This window comes from Scyliorhinus torazame, chromosome 1 (assembly GCF_047496885.1).
Source record: "Scyliorhinus torazame isolate Kashiwa2021f chromosome 1, sScyTor2.1, whole genome shotgun sequence".
Classification (NCBI taxonomy): Eukaryota; Metazoa; Chordata; class Chondrichthyes; order Carcharhiniformes; family Scyliorhinidae; genus Scyliorhinus; species Scyliorhinus torazame.
In genome coordinates, this window is record NC_092707.1 from 112,319,654 (window position 1) to 112,345,441 (window position 25,788).

At 44.8% G+C, this 25,788-nt stretch overlaps 1 protein-coding gene across 3 annotated transcripts in view; it reads left to right on the forward strand.

Annotated features, from left to right (window-relative positions):
• LOC140411009 (importin subunit alpha-7) overlaps positions 1-25,788 on the forward strand; it is a 130,123-nt gene that overhangs the window by 33,758 nt on the left and 70,577 nt on the right. For all 3 annotated transcript variants that reach the window (XM_072499960.1, XM_072499967.1, XM_072499976.1), the window contains exons 2-4: positions 5,752-5,885; positions 7,142-7,237; positions 12,735-12,834. In XM_072499960.1, the coding sequence (XP_072356061.1) occupies positions 5,752-5,885; positions 7,142-7,237; positions 12,735-12,834 (330 nt within the window). The remainder of the gene's footprint in view (positions 1-5,751; positions 5,886-7,141; positions 7,238-12,734; positions 12,835-25,788) is intronic.

Consider the following 25,788-nt stretch of genomic DNA (forward strand, 5'->3'; position numbering starts at 1 on the left):
GTTCTTTCCTGGGTGGGTTTTGTGTACTTGGGTCTGGTTTTTTTTAATACTGTACTTCGTAATATCTGCTTTTCCATGTTGAAATGAAAACTGTTCAATAATTTTTTTAAACTGGAGTCAATGGGGCAGGGGGGAAACTCCACAGGGTGGAGTCATACCTGGTACAAAGGAACATGGTTGACTGGTTGGCGGTCTATCATCTTGGTTCCAGGGCGTCACTGCAGGAGTTCCTCGGGATACTGTCCTAGGCCTAACCTTTTCAGCTGTTTCATCAATGGCCTCCGTTCCAAAATAAGTTCAGAATCATCAATCAACGATCTCCAGCTCCATTCGCAATTCCTCGGGTAGTGAAGCAGTTTGAGTTGATTGCAGCAAAACCTGGACAACATTCAGTCTTGAGCTGACAATTGGCAAGTAACATTCGTACAGCACAAGTGCAATGACTCTCCAACAAGAGAGAATCTGTACATCTCCCTAGGCGTTGCCACTGCTGAATCTCCCACTATCAACATCCTGGAGTTACCATAGACCAGAAAACATATAAATATTGTGGTTCCAAGAGCAGGTCACCGGGTAGGAATCCTGCGGCAAGTAACTCGCCACCTGACTCTCCAAAACCCGTCTACCATCTACAAGACTTGACTGGATGAGTGCATCGCCAACAACATTCAAACCTTGACATCATCCAGGCCAAAGCAGCCTGCGTGCCTGGCACTACACCCAGTACCTTAAGCATTCACTCCCTCCCCACCGTGCAGTGGCAGCAGTGTGTCCCATGTACAAGATGCACAGTAACATCATCAAGGCTCCTTTGACAGCCCCTTCCAAACCTACAACCTCTCCCGCCTAGAAGGAGAAGAGCAGAAGATGTATGTGAACACCACCACAGGTTCCCTTCAGAGCCACACACCATTCTGAATTGGAGCTATATTATTGTTGCTGGGTCAAAATCCTCGAACTTACTCCCAAAGTGTTGTGGGTGAACCTACTCCTCATGGGTAACAGTGATTCAAGAAGACACTCAGACTGAAGAGCCGATCCTTTGAAACTGAGATTAGCAGGGTGGCAAGTGGCACAGTGGTTAGCACTGGGACTACAGTGCTGAGGACCCTGGTTTGAATCCCAGCCCTGGGTCACTGTCCGTGTGGAGTTTGCACATTCTCCCCGTGTCTGCGTGAGTTTCACCCCCACGACCCAAAGATGTGCTGGTTAGGTGGATTGGCCGTGTTAAATTGCCCCTTAATTGAAGAAAAAAATTATAATTGGGTACTCTAAAATTTAAAAAAAAAAACTGAGATGAGCAGGAATTTCTTCAGTCAGAGGGTGGTGAATCTGTGGAACTCATTGCCATAGAAGGCTGTGGAGGCTAAATCACTTGTCTTTAAAACAGAGCGAGGTTCTTGATTAATAGGAGGATCAGGGGTTACGGGGACAAGGCAGGAGAATGGGATGAGAAACATATCAGCTATGACCAAATGGTGGAGCAGACTTGATGGACTGAATGCCTAATTCTGCTCCTATATCTTACGGTCTAAGATGGCTCACCAAAACCACCTCGAGGACAATTCGGGATGGACAACTGCTGGCCGAGCTAGCGAAATCCGCATCATGTAAAATAATTTTTAAAAATGAACTGGTATTAGTACAACTCACTAATGCAAAATCCTTTCCAAATGTATATTAACTATCCTTTTTCATTTCATATGCTATCCTCAATGCCGGAATTATTTGGAGTTTTTTTTTTAATAACTTAAATATTGTATTTGATTTTTTGCCCATTGTAGACATCTGAATGACACAGTCACTAGAAATGTGCCTTATGGCCTACTATGTTTAGAGACTACCTGGAATGTTGTAGATATTGGCCCTTGAGTGAATTATTTGTTGTGACTTTTCATGCAACTATCCAACAAATATTTTCTTCACCCTGAAATGGGTTGGCATGTATGTACACGTAATAGACCAGATTTTAATGCAAAGTCAGGCATAGCCTTTTGACCCATTGAAGCTCGTCATTCAGGTACAATAATGTTCCCATCAACTCATTACTATTGTTCAAACTGTGGTTTGCTATGCTTACTTGCTAAGGAGCTACAACTCCTACAAGCATGACACCTGGGGCTTCTTCACTGCCACCCAAGGCAATATATGGATCCAATACCCTAGGTCTCAAACTAGTGCGGAGTCAGGGACGGAATCTTCTTGAGAGACGGAAAGCAAAAGGCCAGCAGTGCGGGTTCAATTCCTGTACCGGCCTCCCTGAACAGGCACCGGAATGTGCCGACTAGGGGCTTTTCACAGTAACTTCATTGAAGCCTGCTTGTGACAAGTTATTATTATAAAAAGTGTTTTCTCCATCGAAGGCCAAAGAACTCCCAAAGTGTGATACAATCATAGGTGAGGATGTGTTTGAAGAAATCTAACTCCCCATCAAAGATGATCTTGGACTCCTACCCAAGCATGGATGAAGTTGAAACTTTCATTTAACGTATGAAGAATGGAAAGCTGCAGGAATGGACAGCATCCCAGTGTAGTGTACAAACTTGGAGGAAATCCCTGTCATCTCCATCAGCTGTTACTGAAAATCTGGGACAGAGAAGAAATTCCTGCTGACCTCGGATGTCGTCATCGCCACCGTCTTCAAGAAAGGAAGCAAAGCTGACTATGGGAACTCCCGAGGAATCTCCCTACTCAATGCTGGGAAGATCATCACCCGAATCCTCACTAGTCGCCTTCTCCCATTCTCTGAAGAAATCCTTCCAGAAAGCCAGTGTGGCTTCCGACAAAACTGTGGAACAGTAGACAGGACTTTCATTGCTCGACAACTTTGAGAAGTGCCAGGAACAACATCAACCACTGTACATGGCCTGCACCGATCTAACCAGGCTTTTGACTCAGTCAATCGGGAAGTGCTATGGAAGACCCTGTCAAAGGCTGGCTGCCCAGAGATATTTAGCAACGTGCTACAATTCCTACGCAACAAGATGTCGGCGGCAGTCCTCACCGATTGGGGGGAAAAAAGTCCAAGACCGTTTGAGATCAAGACTGAAGCCCAGACTCCATCTCCATCGCCACTATCCTACACCTTGTCAAGAGCAAGCTTTGCAGTGGAGTGGACATTATCTACAGGATGGACGGCAAATCTTTTTGACTTCAACTGGTTAAATCCAGAAATGAAAATTACACCAACATCATCGCTCATGGAATTTCAGTAGGTGAATGACATTGCCAGCTCTACTCTCAGAAGAGAATCTCCAAGCCGTGCTTGGGGAACCAACTCACGTCTAAGGCTGACATCGATGCGGAGATCCAACATCGTATCCAATCCACCAGCGCCTCCTTCGGAGGCCTAAAGAAGAGGGAGGGCCTTTAACAATCGCAACATCCATGCTGATGCCATGAACTTTGTGTACAAGGTGGTTGTCCTTCCAACACTCGGCTCAAACGTGGATTACATGCAGACGCCACCTCCAGTCCTGGAGAGGTACCATCAACACATCAGAGAGAATGAGCATGGCACGGTGGTTAGCACTGCTGCCTTACAGCGCCAGGGACCCAGGTTCAATGCTGACCTTGGGTGACTGTGCGGAGTATGCACTTTCTTCCCGCGTCTGCGTGGGTTTCTTACGGGTGCTCCGATTTCCTCCCATTGTCTAGAGATGTGCAGGTTAGATGTATTAGCAATGCTAAATTGCCCCATAGTGTCTAATGGTTCGGTGGGGTTACAGGGTTATGGGGATATTTGCTTGAGTCCTGGGATTAAAGGCTCATTGAAGTTTAGAAGAATGAGAGGTAATCTTATTGACACTTGCAGATTCTAAGGGGCTTTCCAGGGTAGACGTTGAGAGTATGTTTCACCTCATGGGAAATTCTATTACTAGGGAACACAGTTGAAAAATAAGCAGCCTCCCACTCTTGAGGGCTGTTGGCCTTTGGAGTTTTCTACCCAGATTGGTGGAGGCTGGGGTATTGAGCACAAGTAAAGCTAAATTAGACTGATCTTTGATCTACAGGGGAGTTGGGGGTTGTGGGTGGTGGGGGGCAGGCAGGAAAGTTGGGAGTTAAGGCCACAGTCAGATCAGCCATGATCTTGCTGAACGGCAGAGCAGGCATGCGTAAGGGGTCAAAAGGCCTATTCCTCTTATTTCTTAGGTTTTTTGTGTTCTGATATTCGACAATAATCTGTACTGTCAAGTATCAGGTCAGAATACACGGGGGGACAGAACCTCTAAAACTCCCATGTCAATTTTAACATAATATTAAGCAGGACTTGCTCAGTGACTTTAAGCTATTATTTATGTAACAGTGGCTAGAACGGTGCATAAATCAACTTTGTTAACTGTGATTCAGTCAATATAGTTTGCTGTGTAAAATGGGATTCAGCATTTGGTTAACTACTTATCATCATTGGCATGGTGCAGGGCACATCCAAGCAAATTGAATGTCTGTTATATATTGACATTTGAATGAATTTTGAAGATCTGAATCAAAATCAAATCTTGACTACTGCGTTCTTGTTTGCAACATTTTACTGATTGGATTAAGGACTCTTCTATATGTTATAATTAATATGCATTTTTTAATGCAGTGGGTACTTTATTTATTTCCACACACTTCACTCCCAATACCGTTGATTCCGTTGAAGGAATTTTTAACAAATACTGACACTCTTTCAACAGGAGAAAATGTCAAATTCTCTCTGCTGTGCAAAGTTTTGTTTTCTAGCTTCCACATTAATTCTTGTTTGATAAAAGTTTGATACTGCGGATGCTGGAATCTGAACCAAAACCAGAAAATACTGGACTATCGCAGCAGGTCTGGCAGCATCTCTGCAGAGCGAGAGAGTCTGGATGACTCTGTCAAAATTCTTGTTTGGATTTGTTAAAGCAGGCCTCATTGATTTTACTCGTTTGAGACTAATATCACTACTTTTAACATCCTTTATTGAAAACCTCTATCAGATCAATCTTTCATTTTCTTGACTGCTGGAAAATGGGATTTCATTTATTCTCTCGCAATTTTATTTCACTTTCTCTTTGCACCTCCCCTCCCAAGCAACATTACATTATTTTATACTGAAGTCTGAACCATTGAATTTAAATTACAATACTTTGTCGGCTGATTTGTTTTATTACCTGTATTCTATCTATGAATTATGTTCACTGAAATGTCACATGAAATCCATCCTTTTCCTGCAGTACCTTTTGCATTAACTCAAGAAAGAATACTTCATTCATTTTGCCTTTCCTGTTGCTACAGTGAAATCCACTGGCTGTGCAAAAGTTTGAAAAGGGCCATTTCATTGCTGTGGCAGGGGAAGAAACCTTAACTGGGGCTCAAACAGTTATGGAAAAGATATAGGCTTGCATTTGGGAGGTGATGTGTTCAAGACCTTGGGGATTTAAAAAAAACAAGTTTGGAGATGGAGCAGTGGTTTGCTAAGATGGTGTTCCTCTTTAACAATGCTCCTTTAAAGTTAACCTCCTTGACCAAACTTTGGGAAATCCAACCTAATCTCTCCTTGTCTGACAATATCAAATGATGTTTGATATTGTCCCTGTGTAGCACTTTGGGATGTTTTACCATGTTAAAGGTAGAATGTAACAACAATGTTGTTCAATTGTCTCTGTTCACGGTAATGTATTTTAATCTTTTTTCATAAAATAGTGGTGTGAATTTGCCACTGGAAAATTGGGAGCACAACAGTGTTGTGATGGATTTCACTGTTTAAACGTTAACATTTTTCCATAGAAACCACGGCTAGTCCAGCAAAAGAAAACTACAGAATGAATCGTTACAAGAACAAAGCATTAAATCCTGAGGAAATGCGTAGGAGAAGGGAGGAAGAAGGAATTCAGCTAAGGAAACAAAAGCGAGAACAACAGGTCTGTCACATGGCTTAGTTTAGGTCGAGCTTGTCCAACTGATTGCCCCTAAGTGATTTTGTTTTTGAAAATACTGGAAAAATGGCTTGGGAAACTTGAAGATTTCTGCAGGAGACTGCTCCTCCAATCGTGGCCTATTTCTCACCTACAATTGCTGCTGATAGGTGTTGTGTGAGGAACCCGTGTGCGGGGCAGGCGGGCGTCTTTATTCCTTATTTGTTAATTATCATATGCACAAGTGTGCCCACCCAGACAGGTGGGTAACGCGCCCATGTCCCAAGTGCTGGACAAGCTTGGTTCGGGCATTTCATTTTCAAATAGTCCAGATGTAGCACAAACCAATTTGAGCATGAGCACTACTGATAACTTGAACCCTGATCAATTTTTCAATGGGATCAAGCTTGAGTTGATGGTGCAATACAGAACGCTAATTTGGACTGTTGTGGGGCAGTGGGCCGAAGTAGTGCAGAGTTGAGTCAATGGGCCGAATGGCCTCCTTCTGCACTGTAGGGATTCTATGATTCTAGCTAGCTTTGTTTCCCCCTCTCCACTTAAAAAAAAAAAGCTTGAAGAATGTGCAAACTGCATACTTAACAGTGATTGATTCCTTTTGAAATCACTTGGTTGTGAAGTACTTTAGGATATCCTAAAATGTGATTTGGCATGGTGTAGATTAATTACAATAAACCCAGGAGGTCATGGTTGAAAATTTGATATTGATCACTAAAATTTTTTAATTAATTAAGGGGCAATTTTAGCGTGGCCAATCCACCTAGCCTGCACATCTTTGGGTTGTGCGGGTGAGACCCACACAGGCACGGAGAGAATCTGCAAACTCCACACGGACAGTGACCTGGGCCGGGATCAAGCCTGGGTCCTCGGCACCGTGAGGCAGCAGTGCTAACCACTTGCGCCACCGTGCCGCCCAGAGTAGAAACACTTTTTAAAAACTTATCATTGCCAATTTTAAACAGGTTATTGTTATTGCCTAAAATTTATTTACAAAATAAACTTGACCTTGCATGTGAAATTGAGACATCCTTGAGTTCCTCCCTAAAACTATGACACCATCTTTATTGGAAAAATGATCCCATCCTTTTGCCAACCACCTCACATTTTTGGATAACAAAACAGATCCAAGTTATTAAAAAGTCAACAATGTTTTGCTGATCCTTAATAAAGTGATTCTTTTTCGGAAGTGTGCATTATAAGAAAGCTCTGAAATTTGACGCAAAATATTACTTTTTTTTTTCCAGCTGTTTAAAAGGAGAAATGTGGAGCTTATCAATGAAGAGTTGGCCATATTTGAAAGCCCTCTCATGGACTCGTATGTCAACTCAACTGCAGCAGGGGTAGGAACCATATATGATGGATAATCACCATGTTAATTAATCAAATCTTCATATTAATGTTATGGTACTGAACTAACATGTTGCTTGAGTTCATATGGCAAGTTGTGAAATTGAATTCAATAAACACAAACATACGAGTCAGGAGCAGCAGTCATACGAGTCAGGAGCAGCAGTCATAGGAGTCATACGAGTCAGGAGCAGGAGTCATACGAGTCAGGAGCAGGAGTCATACGAGTCAGGAGCAGGAGTAGGCCACTTAGCCCCTCGAGTATGCTGCAACATTCAATAAGATCATGGCTGATCGGATTGTAACCTCCACTCCATATTCCTACCTACCCCCATAACGTTTCACCCCCTTATTAATCAAGAATCTCTCTAGCTATATCTTGAGAATATTCAAAGACTTTGCTCGCACTGTCTTTTGAGAAAGTGTTCCAAAGATTCGCTACCAGAGAAAAAATTCTCATCTCTATCTTAAATGAACAACCACTTATTTTTAAATCGAGGCCCCAAGTTCTAAATTCTTGCACAAGGGGAAACATCCCCTCCACAGCCCAAGAAATCTCAGGATCTTGGTTTCAATCAAGTCACCACTTAGTCTTCTAAACTCCAGTGGATACAAGCCTAGTGTTGTCTGTAAAATCTCCGACACTTCGACCGGTTTTACCCAGGTGCTCTTACTTGTGAGATGAACAAAGCACAAAACAGGTTCACAGTTTAACAAAATTTTATCCGCAACACTCTCGCACAAAGTATGACTTGGACTCTCAGCTGAGCTCTAGGTATTACCCACACTTAATGAAAGAGGCTGACCAGGCTGCGATTGCTCAATGTGGATATCTTCTTTCAGCTTTGAAACCTAGGATTCCCCCCCCTTCTTGTGATGGTTGTGCCTGGGGGACTCGCAGATTATTGCTAAAGATCTGTTCCGATGTTCCTTTTATATTGGTCTGCTTGCATTGAGTCATAGGTATGCGCCCACAACTGGCCTGAGTTCCATTGTCCCATCCAGACCCAAAAGCGTTAATGGGACTAAACAGTATTCCTGTTCATCCGGATGATTCAATCAAGATCATTTGTCCTCTAAAACACCCTTGTCTGACCAGCCATTTTGAGCCTGATGGCTTCTTTGTCTGTCCTTTGTCCTGCTGCAAAGTTGATTACCTGTGTCTGGAAATGTGTTACATATTCATAGCATGGTCTGGTTCTTTTATGTAAATGTGAGTGGGTAATCACAGTAACCTCATTGCACTGTTAATATAAGCCTATTTGACAATAATAAAGATTATTATTATTATTATGTGGTATCACCAACTGAAGCATGACCTACTAGCCTTCTGTGACTCATGCATTAGGACACCTGAATCCCTCTGACTCTGAGCTCTGCAATCCCTCATTATTTAGATAACATGCTTTTTTACTCTTCCTGCCAAAACGGGCAATTTCATATTTGCCCACATTATACTCCTTTCCTAGATATTTGACTGTTGTGAATCACAGAATTGTCATGGTGCTGAAGGGAGGCCATGTGGCCCATATCTGCACCAGCTGTCCAAATGAGCATCATGGTTTAGTGCCACTCCCCTGCACATTATTTCTATTCAAATATCTAATGCCCTCTTGAATACCTCGTATACCTTGAACCTGCCTCCACCACACTTACAGGCACTGCATTCCAAACCTAGAACCACCCGTTGTGAGAAAAATGATTTTCTCACATCACATTTGCTTCTTTTGCAAATCACTTTAAATCTGTGCCCTCTCGTTCTTGACCTTTTACAAGTGGGAACAATTTTTTCCTACGTATTCTTATGTCCAGCCCCTTATGATTTTTAACATCTCTATCGAATCTTCTCTCCAAGAAGAACAGTCCCAACCCCTCCAGTCTATCCTCATAACTGACATTTCTCATCCCTGGAACCATTCTTGAAAATCTGTTCTGAATTCTCCAGTTCTGTTATCTCAAAAGTTAGTTAAACAATATTTCCCCTTTTGAAACCCATGCTGGATCTTCCTAATTAACCAACATTCTTCCATGTGACAACTAATTCTATCCTGAATAGTTGTTTCTGGAACCTTTCCCACCACTGTTAAACTGACTGACCTGTATTTGCTGGGGCTATCCTTACAACCCTAAGATTTGCAATTCTCCAGTACCTCCGCTGAGTTTAGAGAAGATTGGAAGATTATGGCTATCGCCCCTGCAATTTCCATTCTCACTTCCTTGGATGCATCTCACCTGATCCTGGTAATTTGTCTATTCAACAATTTTGAATCCTTCTAGAGTTTCCTCGTCTTTGCCATGTCCTGGGTAGCACCTACCTCCTTGAGAAAGACCTATCTATGTCACTTTATAGCCTCCATTGTATACTAGGACAAGAACAAATGACTGTAAAAGCTGTTGGGCTGGCATTAATTTGTGTGTCCTATGTATTAACCTAGTTTACACCACTCTGTCTCATCATATCTTCTAAACTGCCCATCAAGGTACTTATTTCTACAAAAAAAATCACTAATGACCACTATCATTTTAAAGCAACATGACATGGGCAATATTGCCCTAATCTTAAAGGCCGTTAAAAAAATTTCAGAAATCTATAAAACACTGACTTAAAAAGTACAACTTGGGTATAAGCTTAGAAGAGTTATATAATGTAATTTATTCTATAAAATAGATAGATGTACAGTGGCTGACAAGAAATGGTGGTAATTGTGGTTGAATGCATGACTATTAGCAGATAATGTTAAAACATTGTATTATTTAGTTGCAAATGTTTCATTTTCTGCTTTATTTCTTCTAAACTGATGCAGTTGAGTCAAAATAAATCAGTGAAGCGTATTCATAATTCAAGTATCCTGTTTGTTGATGAAACTGTGTTCTCTAGAGTTTCTGTATTGTGTGCTTTTGCAATGCCAAGCTGGGTGCAGATCCAGATTTAAAAGGAAAATACTGAGGATGCTGGAAATCTGAAATAAAAACAGAAAATACTGGAAAACCTCAGCAGGACTGACAAGATCTGTGAAGAGAGAAGTAGAGTTAACATTTTGAGTCCGTATGACTTTTTCAGAGCTGAAGAGAGGGCGAAAGATGATGGATTGGATACTGCATAAGAGGAGGTGGGGCAGAAAAAAAGGTCAGTAATAATGGGAGGTAGGAGAGATTGCAACAAAGATGTTAAGGGCACATGGCAGGAAGCATTAATAACCGCGTGAAAGGCTATAGAAGATGCTATTAGTGGCATAAAGATAAGATTGCAGAATATTGTTAATGGGAGAATAAAGTCAGTGCTCAGTGAAAAGAAAAGTTAATAAACTAGTGACTGGTCCAGTGATTTTGTGTTGGGACAAAAATGTTTTGAATAAAGAGGGTTAAGATGGAGGAGAACGGTCACAGTCTAAAATTGATAAACTCAATGAGTCATGAGGACTGTCACATACCTAATCGAAAGGTGAAGTGCTTCTCCTGTCTGCTTTGGGCTACACTGGAGCATTTCAGCAGGCCAAGGACTGACTTGTGGGCATGAGAACAAGATTCTGCATTGAAATGGCAAGCGACAGGAAGGTTGGAGTCATGCTTGCGAACTGAATAAAAATGTTCTGCAAAGGGGTTCTCCAGTCTGCATTTAGTCTTCCCAACATAGAGGAGATTGCATTGGGAGCAGTGAATGTAGTAGACCAAATTGAAGGCGGTGTAAATGAAATGTTGCTCCACCTGAAAGGAGTGTTTGGAGTCTGGAACAGTGAGGAAGGGGGAGGTAACGGTGCAGATGTTACACTATCTGTGATTGCCAGAGAAGGACCCATGGGTAGGGAATGAAGAGTCAGCGGTGATGGAGGTCCCTGCAGAATGTTGGCAGGCAGGTTGAGGGAAAGATGTGTCTCATGGTGGATTCATGCTGGAGTTGGTGGAAATGGAGTAGGATAATCCTTTGACTGCGGAGGTCTACTCTGGCCCACTCTCACAACTCCTTTTCCATTACATCGATGACTTTTGGTGCTGCTTCATGCTCTCATCTGGACCTGGAAAGATTTAACAATTTTACTTCCAGTTTCCCTCCCTCACCTTTGCAAAATCCATCTCTAACACTTCCCTTCCTTTTCTTGACCTCTCTGTCTCTATTTATGGTGAGCACAGTAAGAAGTCTTACAACACCAGGTTAAAGTCCAACAGGTTTGTTTTGATGTCACTAGCTTTCGGAGCGCTGCTCCTTCCTCAGGTGACGCCGGCATCGCCACATCATGGCTATTTATGGTGATATAATGACCACCAATATTCATTACAAGTCCACCAATTCCCACAGCTACCTTGATTACGACTCCTTACACCCCGCTTCCTGTAAAGGCTCTGCCCCATTCTCCCAGTTTGTCCACCTCCGTCACATTTGTTCCAATGATGCCATCCTCTAATGTCTCTTCTAACTTGCATCTCTGCCCTCTCTCTTCAATTCTCTCCCTCGTCCTCAATTTCCACCCCAGCAGCCTCAGGATTCAAAGGATCACCCTCTGTCGTTTCCACCAACTCTGGCATGATGCCACCATTAAATACTTCATCTGCTCATCACACCCTGCCCCTTTCCCTCCTCAACACTCCTTTTAGATGAAGCAGCATTTCACTTGGCATCTCCTTCAATTTGGACTACTGTATGCACTTCTCCCAATGCGGTCTCCTCTACATTGGGGAGACTAAATGCAGACGAGGTGGCCGCTTTGCATAACACCTTCACTCTGCAAGCATGACCCAAACTTCCTGTCATTTTCCATTTCAAATCAGCATTTTGCCCTCTTGCCGTGTCTCATGTCTGCTCTTGACCTGCTACAATATTCCAGTGAAGCTCAACACAAACTGGAGGAGAAGCATAGCACCTCCTGATTAAGCACATTACAGCTCTTGGGATTCAACACTGAGTTCAACAACTTGAACTGTGACCTTTCTCCTCCATCTTAACCCCTTTTTTTTATCCCAAAGAGTTTTTGTCCGAATGCAAAGACCCCCTCTATCGCCCCCACTGGGTCATCTGTCACTTCTTTAGCTTTTTTTTTGCTGAGCACACTTGTTCTCCCCTTAACAAAATTCTGCAATCTTATCTTTATGCCACTATCAGCACCTTCTGTAGCCCTTGACACTGCCATTATCGCTACCTCTGTTTTGTGCCCGAGACACCTTCGTTGCAAACTCTCTCTGAGCTCTCTCCTATCACTGACTGTCTCTGTGCCAGCTGCTCCACTTCTAATACAATATATAATCCGTCACATTTCTCCCACTCTTTAACCCTGAAGAAGAGCCATACAGGCTTGAAATGTTAACCAGTTTTTCTCCACAGGTGTTGCCAAGTCTGCTGAATCATGCCAACATTTTCTGTTTTTATTTCAGCCTTTCAAAATCTGCCGTATTTTGCTTTTGTATCATAATAATTGCTTTCCTTTTAAACATTTATGAATTGTTGTTACAAAAGAAATTGTGCTATTTGTATTTTTAAAAATTGTATTTTCAATTCAGGAGAGTGTGATCTCAAGGGAAATGGTACAGATGCTTTTCTCTGATGATACTGAGCAGCAGCTAGCTACCACTCAAAAATTTCGAAAATTGCTTTCCAAAGGTAATTAAACAAAGGAAACATGGATGATGTCAAAAATTACTAAGTGAACACTTTCAGGACAACAGCCCCTCAAATTATTTTATGTCCTTTTGAGGATTTTAAAATGGAAACCTGACTAAATTTAAACGTTAATCATGCGGAGAGATCAGGAGCTCATATTCTCTTAACCAAACACATGCCACATATCGTGCTAAAAACAGAAAATGGTGGAAATACTCCAGGTATGGTAGCATCTGAAGAAGAATCATACAACGCGAAACGTTAACTCTGTTTCTCTCTCCGCAGATGCTGCCAGACCTGCTGAGTTTTCCCAACATCTTCTGTTTTACTTCAAATTTCCAGAATACACAGTATTTTGCTTTTAGTGCCACATATAGTATTGTCCAACGGTATTTTTCTGACAGTATGGCACAGGAGAAAGCATTCCAACCATCATCAGTGTGTTCTTTGCACTCGCATTTCAAAACCAATTCTACTGCTTCACTGTCTTCCAAATTATAAAACTTTGAAATACATCTTTTGACCATTTTGTTTGCATGTCAAATTGTGGCAAAATCCATTTTCAAAACATCCTACTGTTACTCTGGTACTTGTTCATCTTTAGCTGACAGGTTGGAAGTTGTTTTTAAATGGCATGGCCTGCAGATTTCCAATCATCTGATCGATGTGCTTCTCATCTTACTGACATTTTTGCTTCTATTAATATTTGCAGAATGATACTTAGAAACCTAACCAAAAGGTAGGGTGAGTTAATTGCCAATTGTATTTAAATGACAGTTAATTCTTACTAATTAAAATTCTGAACTCTCTACTTGTATGGATAAATTGTAATTTTTTTTTCATGGTGGCTGGACCAGAATTTATTGCCCATCCCTCACGTCCATTTAAGAATCCACCACATTGTTGTGGATCTGAAATCACATGTAGGCCATACTAGGTAAGGATGGCAAATTTCCTTCCCTAAAGGACGTTGGTGAACCAGATGGGTTTTTACAACAATTTACGATGTTTTCATGGTCATCATTAGATCGTTAATTCAATTCCAATTTCACCATCCACTATGGTGGGATTTGAAGCTGGGTCCCCAGAGCGTTGCCCTCGGACTCTGGATTACTAGTCAAGTAACAATACTACTATGCCACTGCTTCCTCTGATTGAATTTTCACCATCAATTCATTTTATTCTCTTTAAATAACAATTGGGAACAGGTATTATTTGGCCATTGAGCCTGCTCTGCCATTAAATAATATAATGGCTGATCTGAGTGTGGCCTCAATTCTGTTATCCTGCCTGTCTCTCTTTCCCCCCCCCCCCCCCCCCCCCCCCCCCCCCCCCCCCCCAACCCTGAACTCTATTGTCAATCAAAAATCTAACTCAGCCCTGAATAAATTCAATGACTTGGCCTCCACTGCTCTCCTTTGGAAGAAAACGCCTTATTTTTAAACTGTCCTATATTGCTAGATTCTCCACAAGAGGAAACATTCTCTCAGTATCTACCCTGTCAAGTCCCCCTCAAAATTTTTCACCCCTCCATTCTTCTAAGCTATAACCTTTCCTCAAGACAACTTGCCTATCCCAAGAGTCAGCCCATGAACCTTCTCTGAACTGCTTCCAAAGCAGCCAAGTAAAGAGACCAAAACTGCACAGTACTCTAGTACGCCTCACAGTTGTAGCAAGACTTCCCTACTTTTGTATTGCATCCCTTTTGCAATGAAGACCAATATTCTATTTTCCTCAATTACTTGGTGTACCTGTATATGTAATTAATTTACAATGACATCCAGATCCCTCTGCATTGCAGCATTTTGCAATCTCTCCCCCTTTAAATAATAATCTGCTTTTCTATTTTTTCTGTCGAAGTGGACAGCCTCACATTTTCCCATATTATACACCTAATTTTTTGTCCATTCATGTAATCTGTCTTTCTCTCATTGCAGACTTTGAATCCTCCTCATAATGCAAAGATAGATAGGAAAGCAAGTTATCAGCTAATTGACCACATTACGGTTGGTTCCTTCATCCAAGTCATTAATAAAGATTGTAAATAGTTGAGGCCTTGACACTGAACCCTGTGGCACTCCACTGGTTAGTTTGCCAACCTGAAAGTGACCCATTTATTTTGACTCCTTGTTTGTTGCCAATCTTCTTTCCATGATAATATATCACCAGCAGAGCTATGCACTCTTAACTTGTGCAGGAATGATTTTTTTAAGCGATACAAGCAAAGGCAATTGTGAACATACATTGAAAAATAAGAGGAGTGTTATAATAATAAAAAATAAAACCATAATCAAACAAAACGGAAACATTGTATATACATCTGTTGTTTTTAGCTATTTACATCAGTTGCGGCTTCTTGGTTTTACGTTCTCCAGTGGGTGTTTATTCCTGACTCGGTTCCCCCCTCCCCTTCTAGCCGTCTGGCATGCTCTCTTTCCTCTTTTTAGCTCCTGTATTCTGCTCGTGTGGTTGGCATGACACCGTGTATTTTGTTGTTGGTAGTTGGGTTCTATGTTTCATTGTTTCCCCCCTACCCCTTTCATTGCCCTCTGTTGGAGTGTTTTCAGCTCCCTTTGGTTTACTGGCTGTTAGCTGCAAACAGGTCTTGGAACAACTGAGTGACTGGCTCCCATGTCTTCTGGAAGCCTTCTCCCGACCCCCGGATGGCAAACTTGATTTTCTCCATCTGGAGAAATTCCGACAAGTCAGACCGCTACTCTGCAGCTTTGGGTGGTGCTGCTGAGGCGATCGCCAGGATTCTCCGGGGGCGTCCATTGTCACGGGTGTGAACCTGTGGTTATTGCAGATGGGGGCCTTAACAGACATTTTGGTTAGCCCGAAGTGCTGTTGCAGTTGGTTCCACGACCGGAGTGTTGCTATTACCACTGGGCTTGTTGAGTGTTTGTTCGGTGGGGATGGGAGTGCGGCCGTGGCCAGGGCCCCGAGGGAGTTCCCCCTGCAGGGGCCCTCCGCCATAAGCACCCACTCAGCTTCTGCCTCTTTTATCCACCCCTTTACCCTTTCCACAGTTGCCACCAAGTGATAATATTGCAGGTTTGGGAGGGCTAAGCCCCCCAGTTCTTGGGGATGTAGATCAGAATGGATCTGAACAAGAAGAGGAACATGAGCAGTACGTTCATCTTGATTGTCTGCACTTTCCCTGACAGGGAGAGTGGGAGTGTGTCCCATCTCTCTAGGGCTTTTGAACTTCCATCAGACTGGTCAGGTTCCATTTTGTGGATGCCTGGCTATTCCTGAGCGATTTCTATCCCCAGGTAGCGGAATTTGTCAGGCCTGTTTAAACGGCATTCCATCCAGCTATGCCCCTCCCCCTCGCGGGTTCACCGGGAAGACCTTGCTTTTTGCCAAGGTTGAGTTTGTAGCCCGAAAAGACTCCAAACTCTCGGTACCACCCTCACTTTTAATACCTCTGACATGACGTCAGCAAACCCCTGCCAAAAACCCCTCCACCTCAGACATGCCCAAAACATATGGACATGGTTTGCAGGACTACCCTGTACAGCGCCCACATCTATCCTCCACCCCCTCAAAAGATCCTGCTCAGTCAAGCCACAGTAATATGTGCCCTGTGGACCACCTTAAATTGTATCAGGCTGAGCCTGGTACACGACGAGGATGCATTGACTTGCCTCAGGGTTTCCTCCCATAATCCGGCGCCACCCAGCTGCTCTTACCACCATCTCTTCACCTCTCTTATTGGGACACCCTCCCACTCCATCAGTTCCTGATAGATCTCTGAGACCTTCCGCTCTCCTACTCTGTCCTCGGCACCACCATATCCTGTAATGGCAGATGTGGGAAGGTCGAAACCTACCTTCGCACAAAATTCCTCACTTGTAAATACTGGAACCCATTCCCACCTGGCAACTCAAACTCCTCCTCCAAGCTTGGGAAACTCTCATCAATAAACAGATCTCCAAATCTCTCGATCCCTGCCCAGTGCCACCTCCGAAACCACCCATCCAGCCCCCCCTGGAGCGACCGGTGATTCTCACAAATCGGTGACCAAACCGGCGCCCCCTCTAACCTCATGTGCTGCCTCCACTGTCCCCACACCCTCCGGACTGCCACTGCGACCGTGCTTGTGGAGTACCTGGCCGGCGAGAACGGTAGAGGTGCCGTTAACAGTGCCCCTACATGAGGCTGCTTCCACCTGTTCCCAAACTGACCCCTCCCCCACTACCCACTTCCTGACCATCGCAATATTTGCTGCCCAATAGTAATTGATAAAATTCGGAAGAGTCAGCCTCCACGCCCCGCTCCAGCAGCACCTTCTTCACCCGCGGGGTTTTACCCGCCCAAACAAATCCCGAGATCACTACATTCACTTTTTTAAAGAACGCCTTGGGAATAAAAATTGGGAGGCTCTGAAAAACCATTAATAACCTCATGAGGACCGTTATTTTAACTGTCTGTATCCGCCCCTACAATGACAACAGGAGCACGTCCCACCTCCAAGTTCCCCCTCATCTGTTCTACTAACTGACCCAGAGTCAGTTTATGCAGCTGCTCTCACTCCTGCGCCACCTGAATACCCAAATACCGAAAGCTCCCTCCCACCACCTTGAGCAGCATCTCACCCAACCGGCTCACCTACCCCCTCGCCTGAAACGCAAAGACCTCAGTCTTTTTTTTCTTAAAAATTTAGAGTACCCAATTATTTTTTCTCCAATAAGGGGCAATTTAGCATGGCCAATGCACCTAACCTGCACATCTTTGTGTTGTGGAAACCCACGCAGACACAGCGAGAATGTGCAAACTCCACACAGACTGTGACCCAGGGCCAGGATTCGAACCCGGGTCCTCAGTGCCGCGGTCCCAGTGCTAACGACTGTGCTGCCCAAAGACCTCACTTTTACCCATATTCAATTTATACCACTCTATCCGATCAAAGGCTTTCTCTGCGTCCATGGCCACCACCACCTCAACCTCGCGCTGCTCTGGAGGCATCATAATCACATTGTGTAACAAATGTTGTTCGCCAAATGCCTCCCCTTAACGAACCTGTATTACTCGTGGGATGCAGTCTTCGATCCTCATGTCCAGGATCTTTGCCAGTAGTTTGGCATCTACATTTAACAGGGAGATCGGTCTGTATGACCCACAATTTTACAGGCCCTTATCTCGCTTTAAAATGAGGGGGATCGACGCCTGTGACAACGTCGGGATGAGTACTCCCAACTCCTTTGCCTTTATTGGGGGCCCTTACCAACAGCGGTCCCAACACCCAAGAACTTGTTGTAAAATTCCATTGGGTACCCGTCCGGTCCCATGGCCTTGCCCAATTGGGCCCCAAGGCCTTCCACCAGCTCCTCAATCAACCTTCGGGATCTCCAACCCTTCCAGAAACCATCTCATTCCCTCTTCGCTGGGGGTTCCGACTCATCCAAGTTACTATAAAAGTCCCTAAACACCCTGTTCACCCCCGCCGGGACCAGGACAGTATTCCCACCTGTGTCCTTCACTTTCCCAATCTCTCTTGCCGCCTCTGCTTCCTCAACTGGTTCGTTAACATCATGCTCGCTTTCTCCCCATACTCTTATACCGCCCCTCCCACCCTTTTCAACTACCCTACCGCCTTACCTGTAGATAACAGCCCAAATTCCATTTGCTATCTCTGCCGTTCCTTTAGCACAGTAAGAGGTCTTACAACACCAGGTTAAAGTCCAACAGGTTTGTTTCTAATCACTAGCTTTTGGAGCACTGCTCCTTCCTCAGGTGAATGAAGAGATAGGTTCCAGAAACATATATATAGACAGTGTCAAAGATGTAAGAAAATACTTTGAATGCGAGTCTTTGCAGGTAATTAAGTCTTTACAGGTCCAAACGGAGCAACTGGAGAGAGGGATAATCACAGGTTATTATCCTTTTGCGTTCCTTTAGCAGCCCTTCCTCCATGACCTCTGCATATCTCCTGTTCATAGAACATAGAACAATACAGCGCAGTACAGGCCCTTCGGCCCACGATGTTGCACCGAAACAAAAGCCATCTAACCTACACTATACCATTATCATCCATATGTTTATCCAATAAACTTTTAAATGCCCTCAATGTTGGCGAGTTCACTACTGTAGCAGGTAGGGTATTCCACGGCCTCACTACTCTTTGCGTAAAGAACCTACCTCTGACCTCTGTCCTATATCTATTACCCCTCAGTTTAAAGCTATGTCCCCTCGTGCCAGCCATTTCCATCCGTGGGAGAAGGCTCTCACTGTCCACCCTATCTAACCCCCTGATCATTTTGTATGCCTCTATTAAGTCTCCTCTTAACCTTCTTCTCTCCAACGAAAACAACCTCGAGTCCATCAGCCTTTCCTCATAAGATTTTCCCTCCATACCAGGCAACATCCTGGTAAATCTCCTCTGCACCCGCTCCAAAGCCTCCACGTCCTTCCTATAATGCGGTGACCAGAACTGTACGCAATACTCCAAATGCGGCCGTACCAGAGTTCTGTACAGCTGCAACATGACCTCCCGACTCCGGAACTCAATCCCTCTACCAATAAAGGCCAACACTCCATAGGCCTTCTTCACCACCCTATCAACCTGGTGGCAACTTTCAGGGATCTATGTACATGGACACCTAGATCCCTCTGCTCATCCACACTTTCAAGAACTTTACCATTAGCCAAATATTCCACATTCCTGTTATTCCTTCCAAAGTGAATCACCTCACACTTCTCTACATTAAACTCCATTTGCCACCTCTCAGCCCAGCTCTGCAGCTTATCTATATCCCTCTGTAACCTGCTACTTCCTTCCACACTATCGACAACACCACTGACTTTAGTATCGTCTGCAAATTTACTCACCCACCCTTCTGCGCCTTCCTCTAGGTCATTGATAAAAATGACAAACAGCAACGGCCCCAGAACAGATCCTTGTGGTACTCCACTTGTGACTGAACTCCATTCTGAAGATTTCCCATCAACCACCACCCTCTGTCTTCTTTCAGCTAGCCAATTTCTGATCCACATCTCTAAATCACCCTCAATCCCCAGCCTCCGTATTTTCTGCAATAGCCTACTGTGGGGAACCTTATCAAACGCTTTGCTGAAATCCATATACACCACATCAACTGCTCTACCCTCATCTACCTGTTCAGTCACCTTCTCAAAGAACTCGATAAGGTTTGTGAGGCATGACCTACCCTTCACAAAGCCTGCAGGGTTTCTTCTACTAGCGTTTCTATTTCCGCCCGCTCCACCTTCTCCCTATGTGCCCGAATCAAAATAAACTGCCCCCTGACCACTGCCTTCAGTGCCTCCCAAACCTTACCTGCCAAAACCCCCCCTGTGTCATTAATCTCTACAGCGCCCCGGATGGCATTCCTCACCCACTTACACACCTCTTCCTCTATCAGCAGACCCACATCCAACCTCCATTGCGGGCGCTGGGCCCTCCCTTTGCTCACCCAGTGCAGGGCATGGTCCAACATCACTATCGCCGAATACTCAATATACACCACCCCTGCCAACAACGTTGTATCCAACACCAAGAAATCTATTCGGGAATACGCCTTGTGCACATGGGAGTAAAACAAAAATTATTTTGCCCTTGGCCTCCCAAATCTCCATGGATCCACCCCCCCCCCCCCATGTGATTCATGAACCCCCATGCTCCTTGGCTGTTGCTGACACCCTCCCCGGCCTCGAGCCCGACAAGTCCGGTGTCGAATCCAGGACCGCATTAAAGTCGGTTAAAGCTCGCCTGTAGTTCCTTCCTCTTTTCCAACTTCGGTGAGTCCCCATCTTTTGCATAAGTCCTATCTACCTCTAGCATTTCATCTATTACCCTCTGCCGCTCAAACCTCTTCACCTTAGCCTTAATTGAGATCACCTCACCACCGCCTTTAGAGCCTCCCAGACAACTGCCTTCGACATCTCACCCGTACAGTTGAAACTACAGATTCCTCAATTTATTTTTCAATTTTGTCCCCCAACAGTCCCACATCTAATTTCCACCCCGGCCTCTGTACTACCCCCTTCTCCAGTACCATATCCACCCAATGCGGAGCATGATCTGATATTGCAATTGCCGAGTACTCCTTAACCCCAGCCAGCAAAGCCTTCCCCACCACGAAAAAGTCGATCTGTGAGTATACCTTATGGACCGCCGAGAAAAACAACTACTTCCTGATCCCTCGGGTGCAGAAACCTCCAAGGGTCGTCCCCCCCCCCCCCCTCCCATTTCCATAATTAGCCCAGCCAACACCTTTGACCCCCCCCCCCCCCGATGGGACCAGCGAGCGCGGCCTTGACCTGTCCAACCTTGGCTCCTGCACCAAGTTCAAGTCCTCCGATTTTTTTCCCCCCCCCATCAGTTTGTGTGTATCAAGTCGGGGATGGCCCCAAACACCACCTTCGTGAATCACACATCGTCCCAATTGGGACCATATATACTTAGCAGCGCCACTAATCTCCCCTCCAGCGCCCCTGTCACAATCACATATCTACCCCACTGATCTGCAACCACATTAGATGGCATGGATTTCTTAACATGTACAGGAGACCTTTTTTAGCTCGGTATGTAGACAAGGGACGGCGCTGTGCTGACCCCAATTCTGGGAATGACGCTGGACAGGTGGCGGTGGAGGGGGTAGCATTTTAGTGATGGCAACCACGACATGGTACAATGTACGTTTGACAGAGAAATTGACAAGTTGCAAAAAACAAAAAAACAAAATTTGTATTGGGGAGAGCGCATTTTAGTAAAAGAAGGCAGGTTCTGGTCACGGTAGACTGGGAACAGCTACTTGTGTGTAGAAGAGTGGGGTTGGGGGCGGGGGGGTGCATTCATAAAGGAAATGGAGAGGGTGTAGGCCCAACATGTTCCCTCTAGGGTAATAGGAAGGAGTAACTAGCCCCGAGAACCATGGATGACGAGAGATATTCGGGATGCGATTGCAAGGGGAGCAAATCAGCAGAGGCATTAGTGCAGCACAGAAAGCGCAGGGTGGAGCTTAATAAAGCAATTAAGAGAGCAAAGAGGGGACATAAGACCATAAGACATAGGAGTGGAAGTAAGGCCATTCGGCCCATCGAGTCCACTCCACCATTCAATCATGGCTGATTTCAACTCCATTTACCCGCTCTCTCTCCATAGCCCTTAATTCCTCGAGAAATCAAGAATTTATCAACTTCTGTCTTAAAGACACTCAACGTCCCGGCCTCCACCACCCTCTGTGGCAATGAATTCCACAGACCCATCACTCTCTGGCTGAAGAAATTTCTCCTCATCTCTGTTCTAAAGTGACTCCCTTTTATTCTAAGGCTGTGCCCCCGGGTCCTAGTCTCCCCTGCTAATGGAAACAACTTCCCTACATCCACCCTATCTAAGCCATTCATTATCTTGTAAGTGTCTATTAGATCTCCCCTCAACCTCCTAAACTCCAATGAATATAATCCCAGGATCCTCAGACGTTCATCGTATGTTAGGCCTACCATTCCTGGGATCATCCGTGTGAATCTCCGCTGGACCCGCTCCAGTGCCAGTATGTCCTTCCTGAGGTGTGGGGCCCAAAATTGCGCACCGTATTCTAAATGGGGCCTAACTAATGCTTTATAAAGCTTCAGAAGTACATCCCTGCTTTTATATTCCAAGCCTCTTGAGATAAATGACAACATTGCATTTGCTTTCTTAATTACGGACTCAACCTGCAAGTTTACCTTTAGAGAATCCTGGACTAGGGCTCCCAAGTCCCTTTGCACTTCAGCATTATGAATTTTGTCACCGTTTAGAAAATAGTCCATGCCTCTATTCTTTTTTCCAAAGTGCAAGACCTCGCACTTGCCCACGTTGAATTTCATCAGCCATTTCTTGGACCATTCTCCCAAACTGTCTAAATCTTTCTGCAGCCTCCCCACCTCCTCCATACTACCTGCCCCTCCACCTATCTTTGTATCAACGGCAAACTTAGCCAGAATGCCCCCAGTCCCGTCATCTAGATCGTTAATATATAAAGAGAACAGCTGTGTCCCCCAACACTGAACCCTGCGGGACACCACTCGTCACCGGTTGCCATTCCGAAAAAGAACCTTTTATCCCAACTCTCTGCCTGACAGCCAATCGTCAATCCATGTTAGTACCTTGCCTCGAATACCATGGGCCCTTATTTTACTCAGCAGTCTCCCATGAGGCACCTTATCAGAGGCCTTCTGGAAGTCAGGATAGATAACACCCATTGGCTCTCCTTGGTCGAACCTATTTGTTATCTCTTCAAAGAACTCTTAATAGGTTTGTCAGGCACGACCTCCCCTTACTAAATCCATGCTGACTTGTCCTAATCCGACCCTGCACTTCCAAGAATTTAGAAATCTCATCCTTAATGATGGATTCTAGAATCTTGCCAACAACTGAGGTTAGGCTAATTGGCCTATAATTTTCCATCTTTTTCCTTGTTCCCTTCTTGAACAGGGGGGTTACAACCGAGATTTTCCAATCCTCTGGGACTTTCCTTGACTCCAGTGACTTTTGAAAGACCATAACTAACGCCTCCACTATTTCTTCAGCTATCTCCTTTAGAACTCTAGGATGTAGCCCATCTGGGCCCGGAGATTTATCAATTTTTAGACCTCTTAGTTTCTCTAGCACTTTCTCCTTTGTGATGGCTACCATAATCAACTCTGCCCCCTGACTCTCCTGAATTGTTGGGATATTACTCATGTCTTCTACTGTGAAGACTGACGCAAAGTACTTATTTAGTTCCTCAGCTATTTCCTTGTCTCCCATCACTAGATTACCAGCGTCATTTTGGAGCGGCCCAATGTCTACTTTTGCCTCCCGTTTGTTTTTAATGTATTTAAAGAAACTTTTACTATCATTCCTAATGTTACTGGCTAGCCTAGCTTCATATTTGACCCTCTCCTTATTTCTCTCTTTGTTATCCTCTGTTTGTTTTTGTAGCCTTCCCAATCTACTGACTTCCCACTACTCTTTGCCACATTATAGGCTTTCTCTTTTGCTTTGATGCATTCCCTGACTTCCTTTGTCAGCCATGGCTGCCTAATCCCCCCCCTCTGATAACCTTTCTTTTCTTTGGGATGAACCTCTGTACTGTGTCCTCAATTACTCCCAGAAACTCCTGCCATTGCTGTTCTACTGTCTTTCCCACTAGGCTCTGCTCCCAGTCGATTTTCGTCAGTTCCTCCCTCATGCACCTGTAGTTACCTTTATTTAACTGTAACACCTTTACATCTGATTCTACCTTCTTTCTTTCAAATTGCAGACTGAATTCTACCATATTATGATCACTGCCTCCTAAGTGTTCCCTTACTTTAAGATCTTTTTTCAAGTCTGGCTCATTACATAACACTAAGTCCAGAATGGCCTGTTCCCGCGTGGGCTCCATCACAAGCTGTTCCAAAAAGCCCTTCTGTAAACGTTCAATGAATTCCCTTTCTTTGGGTCCACTGGCAACATTATTTACCCAATCCACCTGCATATTGAAGTCCCCCATGATCACTGTGACCTTGCCTTTCTGACATGCCCTCTCTATTTCGTGGTGCATTTTGTGCCCCTGATCCTGACCACTGTTAGGTGGCCTGTACATAACTCCCATTATGGTTTTTTTGCCTTTGTGGTTCCTCAACTCTACCCACACAGACTCCACATCATCTGACCCTATGTCGTTTAGTGCTATTGATTTAATTTCATTCCTAATTAACAAGGCAACCCCGCCCCCTCTGCCCACCTCTGCATGGTTGGCCGGGCCTCCTTGGCACCCTTCTCATCTATCCTCCACCTCCAGGGGAAAACCTGCTCTTTCGGGTTCTGGTTAAGTGGGCTTGGTGTACCACTTTTAGCTGCATTAGGCTTAGCTTTGCACATGTGGGGGTGGATTTGACCCTGTGTGGTGCTTCACTCCAGAGTCAAACTCCAAGTCTTCTTCCCACTTCTCCCTTGTCTCGTCCAGTTGGGTATTGGTCCCCTTTAGCAGTCGCCCGTACATGTCACCACAGTTCCCTTTCCCCAAGATATCCGTGTCCAGCAGGTCCTCTACCAATGATTGTCGTGGTAGTCATGGGTATGTCTTTATTTCTCTTTTTGTAGGAAGTTTTTGAGTTGTCGATACCTAAGTTTGTTTCCCACCATCAGGTGGAATCTTTCTGTCAGCTCTTCGAGCATTGTTAACTTGTTGGTGTAAAAGTCCCTAACTGTCAGCGTCCCCCCGTCCTGTCTCCACCTTTTGAAGGTGGCATCCATAGTCGTTGGCATGAACCTGTGGTTGTTGCAGATGGGGGCTTTATCGGACATCTCGGTTAGGCCGAAATGCTGTCGCAGTTCGTTCCACGACTGGAATGTTGCTACCACCGCTGGGTTCGTTGAATATTTATTAGGTGTGGATGGGAGTGCCGCTCTGGCTAGTGCCCAGAAGGAGGTCTCTCTGCAGGAGCCCTCCTCCATAAGCACCCACTCAGCTTCTTGCTCCTTAATCCACCCTTTTACTCACTCTGTGGTTACTGTCCACTAGGATTCAAAGGTGGGCCCTACTTCTGGCAGCTTACGTGTTACAACACAGCCCTGGAACAAAAATTCCGCATGCGGAGGTCTTGAGTTGGCTTCCGCTCCCGACCAGGCCATCAACACTCTCCAGTGCTGACGAGGTCATCACCACCTTGCACTTCATGGGCACCTTGCCTGTCATGGCAGCCAGGTACATGCGTGGACCTCGACCGACTCCTAAATAGCCAGAGTTTGACACATTGTTCTGTATGGGGCCCAGCATCGCACGCTGCCTGGTGATCTGAAGGCGTTTACGACCAAAATTGTAAAACTCTGCACCAAAGACCGGATCCTCTTGTGGGTGACATGCGTCATGGTTCCGAAGAAAGGAGCAAGCCCCATCCTGACGGACCTCCATAACGGGCACCCCAGGGTGTTGAAGATGAAAATGCTTGCCCGCAGCTCGGTATGGTGGCCAGGCATGGATG